The sequence below is a fragment of the Microdochium trichocladiopsis genome, assembly GCF_020744255.1.
Source record: "Microdochium trichocladiopsis strain MPI-CAGE-CH-0230 chromosome Unknown B0I36scaffold_4, whole genome shotgun sequence".
NCBI lineage: Eukaryota > Fungi > Ascomycota > Sordariomycetes > Xylariales > Microdochiaceae > Microdochium > Microdochium trichocladiopsis.
In genome coordinates this window covers 2,287,384-2,293,383 of record NW_025763547.1, presented here as the reverse complement: position 1 = coordinate 2,293,383, position 6,000 = coordinate 2,287,384, and the positions used below count along the sequence as shown (strand labels likewise).

The 6,000-nt window shown below is 56.0% G+C and overlaps 2 protein-coding genes across 2 annotated transcripts; one reads left to right on the top strand and one right to left on the bottom strand.

Annotated features, from left to right (window-relative positions):
- Positions 1–2,916, top strand: B0I36DRAFT_361965 (high-temperature-induced dauer-formation protein-domain-containing protein; the record flags this gene model as incomplete). The annotated part of the gene is made up of 4 exons (XM_046158573.1): positions 1–810; positions 887–1,483; positions 1,540–1,783; positions 1,844–2,916. The coding sequence occupies 4 exons, from the start codon at positions 1–3 to the stop codon at positions 2,914–2,916; spliced, it is 2,724 nt and encodes a 907-aa protein (XP_046014107.1).
- Positions 2,917–3,549: 633 nt separating this feature from the next.
- B0I36DRAFT_106961 (Alpha/Beta hydrolase protein) lies at positions 3,550–5,842 on the bottom strand. Its single transcript, XM_046147815.1, has 2 exons — positions 5,621–5,842; positions 3,550–5,523 (listed from the first exon to the last, which is right to left on the bottom strand). The coding sequence occupies exons 1-2, from the start codon at positions 5,696–5,698 to the stop codon at positions 3,586–3,588; spliced, it is 2,016 nt and encodes a 671-aa protein (XP_046014106.1). The 5' UTR covers positions 5,699–5,842; the 3' UTR covers positions 3,550–3,585.
- Between the last annotated feature and the right edge of the window lie 158 nt (positions 5,843–6,000).

The following is a 6,000-nucleotide window of genomic DNA, read 5'->3' as shown; positions in this document are numbered from 1 at the left end:
ATGGGCGCCAGCGACTCCAAGCTCGTCTTCAAGAAGGGCATCTTCAGGCTCTCCGAGGAGAGGCACATCCCCGCCGACGACCCGTACTGGACTTCCTTCTGGGAGCTGCCCGAGTCTCCCGAAGACATCTTCAGCCTCTTCGCCCCTGCCGATGTCCGCCGGACCCGCGACCGAGCCCTCGAGAACATAGAAACCTTGATACTGGCAGTCACCTCGCGTCTCTTCTCACTACGCCACCACCCATCCTTTCCCGACCCCGAGCTCGCACCCGAGCGAGATGCGCTCAACTGTATCCGTGTGCTGACGCGACTGTTCCCTTTCCTCTACGAGGCCGACCGGCTTGAGCCATGGGAGACCAACTTTTTCTGGAGCTCGAGGCGGAAGCGGACGAGACGCTCTGCCCTGGCAAACGAGGTGCTCTTTGACGAAGCCGAGCAGGACAAGAAGCACGAGCCGCCACCAGTGGACGAGTTTGAGGACGCCAAACCTCTTGCAGAAGAGCTCATAGACACCCTCATCGACCTCCTCTTCTTCTCTGACTTCACAACACCCCGGCAGGCACAAGGGAAGTCCAAAGTGACATATGCCATCTGGCAGAGTGGCGTGGGCTGCAACACCACTGTAGCCACGACCAAAGAGTTCGAGTCGAACCGATGCGAGATCCTCCGGCTGCTCCTGACCATGGCTGGCCAGAGCATGTACATGTCGCCGAATCTGCTCCCGACAAAAGGCACGCGAGCACTTACATATATTTGCACATGTCCTGACAAGCAGGTCGTGCTGTCGGTCCTGTGTTCATTGCTCAACACTGTGAGTGAACAAACGGCTGTGCAATCTTTGCTGTTTTTAAATCTCTGCTACACACATGTCGCTGACCACGACCTAGACCCTGAAATACAACCCTGCAAGCTGGAAAGTACCATACAACACGTTGGTGTTCCGAGATCCAAAGGAGATTCTGGTTACATACACGCTCCAGCTCCTGTTGGTGCTGCTTCTTTATCCTATCCCCGATCCCGAAACAGGATCGGCACCGAAAAACTACTACCGTCATTTCGTCGGTAGATTACATCGGCCTCAAGATTTCCAGTTCATTGTTGATGGCATGACAAGAATCCTCAACCAGCCTATTCAAGCCACATCCTTTCACATTCCTGGTACGCAGGCGACCACAAAGTTCTCGCCAGAGATGATCATGCTGTTCTGGGAGGTCACGCAATGCAATAAACGCTTCCGCTCATTCATGATCGACACCGATCGGGCGCATGATTTTGTCATACTGATTCTGTTCTACGCGACTGAGTACAAGGCGGACGCGTCGAAGCAAGGCGTAGTGCGAATGTGCGCCTTCTTGTTGCAGACTCTCAGTGTGGAAAACAACTTTGGCGTGAACCTCAACAAGAAGTTTGACGGCCAGGACACGCTTCCGCAGGTCATCAGGATTCCCGGCTTCAGGGGCACTTATGCCGATTTCCTAATTCAGGTATGCTGCTTCGTGCTGTCGACACTTCTCAACCCGTCGCGCTAACACTGGCGTAGTCCATCTACAATCTCATTTCGACCAGCCAGGGCAAGCTTTCAGCGGTGTACCCTGCACTCCTCGCCGTGATCAACAATGTTTCGGCCCACGTCGAGAACATCAACACCACGACTTGCACAAAGCTAATGCAGCTGTACACATCCATGTCATCGCCATCGTTCCTGCTCGCCAACGACAGCAACCACGACCTCCTTAGGTCCTTACTCGAGTCCATGAATGCCATTGTGGAGCACAAATACTCAAGTAAGTTAGGATCGCTTCCCCTTGGCCGAAGTGAAGCTTACCATAATAACAATGACGAAGAAAATCCTCTGTTCATATTCGCTCTTCTGAAGAACAAGAAGCGCTTCGAAGCGTTGCGTTCGTTCACATTAGAGAGTGGCCAGGCGGAGATAGAGCGCAGGAGTCGCTACAGAAAGGAAGACGGTCAGCCAGTCGACCCCATGGACGTCAGCTCGCGCCGAAGCTCAGTTGACAGCATACTCAGTCCCACGTCCACACACCCCAGAACGCCCACATTGAGCAACGTCCCAGAGGAGGACTCCGCTTTCGCTATCGGTGATGATGATGACGATGATGACGATGAAGACGATAGCGATGATGACGACGACGAGGAGCCCGGAGAGCCAACGCCTGCTCAGTCGAGTCCTAGCGAAAACCCTTCACGCGCATCGTCTGTAGCAGATGTCGAGGACGCCGTGCCCATGCAGTTGAGGGGCATGTCGGAGAAAGCAAGAGGAAAGATGCCCGCTGGCTTCCCTTCCTTCTCGCGACAGAATAGCACAACCAGCCTGGCAGGACGGTCTGTCACCTACCAATCCGTGACTGGTGGGTTTGAACCGTCCGCACAATGGATCGAGAGCTGGCTTCCGGAACTGCCTCTGCACACCATCCTCACCGTCATCCAACAGCAATCGGCACTAGTAAGCAAGCAGGGCCTTGCAGGCGATGTTCCATCTGCATCGACCCTCAAGACGATACAAGAAGCAGAGCTGTACGGCGTGGAACCGTCCCCGGTGCGCGTCCACTCCTTCGAGTGGTCACCCCTCGCGCTCGGCTGGTACGAGTCGCTTCTCTGGAGCTTCGTCTTTGCCAGCGAGATGCAGGTCGCCCGGGGCACCGTGGGCATCTGGAACGGCACGGCCATCAAGCTCTTCCGCGTGCAGGAGACGGCCGCCGAGGGCCCCACGCTGACCTCCCCCCGTGGTGCTGTTGATGCCGTCGGCAGCAACATCGTCTCCCGCATCGGGTCGATCAACCTCCGCGGCCCGGCGGCTCCGCAGCTCCAGGCCCTGCCGATCGGGTCGCCAGGGATGAATGCGCCGCCGCCCGCGACGACGGCTGCGGGGCGCGATCCTCTGCCACGGTCGGAGTAGACGGTTCTACAAGTACAAGTTCGGTCCAATGAAATCAGGAGACGAACATATGAGCATGGAGCTGTAGAGTATATACATAGCCAGGAGCAGGACCACATACGTCGTACCAACATACAACGAGAGAGCATGTTCCTAAGCAAGGACAGACACATCACGCTTCGCTCATCATAATTCTGATTTCGTCTCATGCGCATCCACGATTCTGTATATGCCATTCGCGCGGAAATGTCATGCCGTCACGATGTCTTTACTTGAATTATATTGTATCGGGCATGTCCGCATAGACCGCGTTCATTCCCAGTAAGTACAATATGCGCTCCTGCCGTCCCATCCCTAGAGACCGCAACGCCTTGTAATATGAGAAATTGAGAACTATGTGGAGAGCCTCATGTATTCGAGGAGACATGAAATTGGTATTGGTATCTGTGATGAAATATGCCAGAAAAATGAAGAAAATGTCGTCCTGCCCAAAGTAAACGTGATGTTCGTTTTTCGTCGTGATGAGGACGTTATTATTTATGCATGTAGCCAGTGTTTCTTGCTGAACAGCTGGGCATTCACTCGGCCACTCCCTGGGGACCGCGCCAAGCTTCCGTAGAGTCACATCAGCTTGGGGAATAAGTCTGGGACGACACGGGACCCAATAAGGACGGGTGTGTTGATGGGGAATCATGACTGGACTGTAGCAGCCTTGGTAGGAGGCGCGGTTCCAGCTGCGTCCTCGTCGGCCGCAGTGACCACGATCGCCGTGGGCACGGCGCTTTCATTAGACTTCCTTTCCGCCTCGCCCTTGTCAGCGCCATCCACGACAGGCGGTGATATCGGCAGTGAGCCCGCCGAGCTCGGTTTTGTGGGGACAGGTGAGACTGGCCCGCTCCCCGTGGCAGTGATGGCTGAGAGATTACCAGTTGAGGACAGCCCCGAGACCGCGGTCTCGTCGCTCAAATGGCGGGAGGGCTGTATCCGCTCGTCAATCGAAAGCTTCTTGTCGGATAGATCGGACAGCTCTGTGCTGCTGCTGACCATCGTCTCGTCGCTAAGCTCGCGTTGTGGCTGTCCTCGCTGATCGGCAGGAGCAATGGTTGCTGGCGGGGCAAGATGACCTGATGGTGATTGTGTTAGAGGCGGTGGCTGAGGAGTCCTGTTATTACTGCTGGTGGCATCTGCAGACGCGATGGCCGGTCGACCGCCATCGGAGGAGGAGGCAGCGGTGGAATGGTCTCCATCCACAACGACGCCAGCAAGGGCCGCCGTACTAGAACCAGTCTCGGCGTTCAAGAGGCGCTTGTCGATCCTAGAAACACTGCCTGCCAAATTCCTGGCACCTTCGGCAATGATCTCAGGCCGTTCCCAAGCTAGGAGCCCTGGAGCGCCAGTCGCTCGTGTTGTGTGGAGGACGTGGTACTTGGCATTTGCCCATGCCGGACATGTGTACGATGGAACCAAGGCGGGGTTTCTGAGGGCGGTAGCATCCGTTGCGGCCTGTTCAGGTGATGAAGATGTGCTGCTCTCGGTATCCTGGAAGACTGTAATGGTAACCCGTGGCTTCGTACCCATTGTACTCTTCGCCTCCTCTGGGTTTTCAGAACAAGAAGCCCAGTACCGCAGGCCGGCCTCCGGACCAGGAAGCCACGACAGTTGTGTAAAGTTGAGCACCTCCGTCTGCGTGAATTCCTTCCTCGGCCCACGTATCCGTAAGTTTTTCATGACCTGCACGAGCAGACCAGTCGGCGAGTCGCACAAGGCATACGCAAGCGTATTTGGCTCTCGTAGTCCTACGGAGTGCAGGCTGAGCGGAGAACCTGCTGTCGCAGGCGTGGCCGCTTGTGAAATTGGCCACAAGCGCGTCTTATGTAAAAAATCGGTCGTTTTGTATCCAAACAGATCCCGCCGGAGGACGCTAGCCATCGACCATTTTGCCCACTCCACCGGGTTCTGCTTGAGTGTTGGTTGTGCCAGCGGCGGTGCAATCAAGTGAGCGCCAACGCAGTGATCTGAGTAGCAGGAGGCCAGGAAGTCGACCAGTTTGTGGTCAATCTGTGCCGGGGACGTCGAGCCAGGCGCGGTGTTGGTGACGAGATAGTGGTCGTATCCAAGGCGAAGCATGAGTGAATTAAACAGGTCTGCTGTTGAGGAAATGGCTGGGACGTTGTTTGGGAGCGCGTCGCTGAAGCCCAGGCCCGGCAAAGCTGGAATGACCACGTGGAACGCCTGTTGAGTGGAAGCATTGCCACCAACCCCAGGATTGACGAGCGACTCCAACAGGTGCGCCAGCGAGATGTTCGTAAAGGGAAACGGCGGAATCAGAAGCAGAGGCACAGCAGTGGCCTGCGATGAGCGAACGTGAATAAAGTGCAGACGAATAGCAGAGGCGTCGGGATCTGCGGCCGGGTTGGCGAAGGCAGTGCGGAACTGTGTGTTGTCGAGCTGCGTATTGTAGGCGTCCTCCTGCGCCCGCCATGAATATTGTTCCAGCCAAAAGTCGATGAGGGCTTCGACCTCGGCCTTGGGCTCCCACCATGAGCTTGACTTGGCCACGAGGCCTTCGTGCGGGAGCCGTGCGAGCTCGAGTTTCTGGCGGGTGAGATCGATGTACCGCGAAGAAACCTGTCGTAATCAAGTATCAGCGGCTGCGGGCTGCAAGAATGTTGTACCTGCCGCAGAGGACAACTATGACTGAGGGAGGCTGTGATGGTTCACTTACACGGATCTTGTAGGGCTTGACGGCGTCCGCGCCACCAGGAGCCACAGCGGCGTCAGCTGCAGGGGCCATGATCGACATTCACCGCAGCGGTGCCATGTAAGTGTTAACCCGTTGGACAATCAATCCTTTAATGGCGACGAGGCGGAGAAGCTGTGCGAGAATCGACGAGGTGTTTTTCGAATTTACAAATGAGTGAGGTGCTCTTCTTCACACAGACGCAGACTTATCCTAGTAGATGTTGTCTGGAGCCGGAGGGACGAAGAGAGATGACGTGCCAGCAATTGCGCAGAGCAGATCGGCAGCGATGATCGACGCTGACCCCAAGGCGATTCCAGGCCCCAAGAAGAAAGGGTATCAGAGGATGGCGTCAACAGAGACGG

What these genes read in the sequence shown, in the direction of transcription:
- B0I36DRAFT_106961 (XM_046147815.1), bottom strand. Translation starts at nt 5,698, where the DNA reads ATGTCGATCATGGCCCCTGCAGCTGACGCCGCTGTGGCTCCTGGTGGC. An exon ending in TCAAGCCCTACAAGATCCGT is followed by an intron (nt 5,524 to 5,620) that starts GTAAGTGAACCA and finishes TGATTACGACAG; the next exon opens with GTTTCTTCGCGGTACATCGA.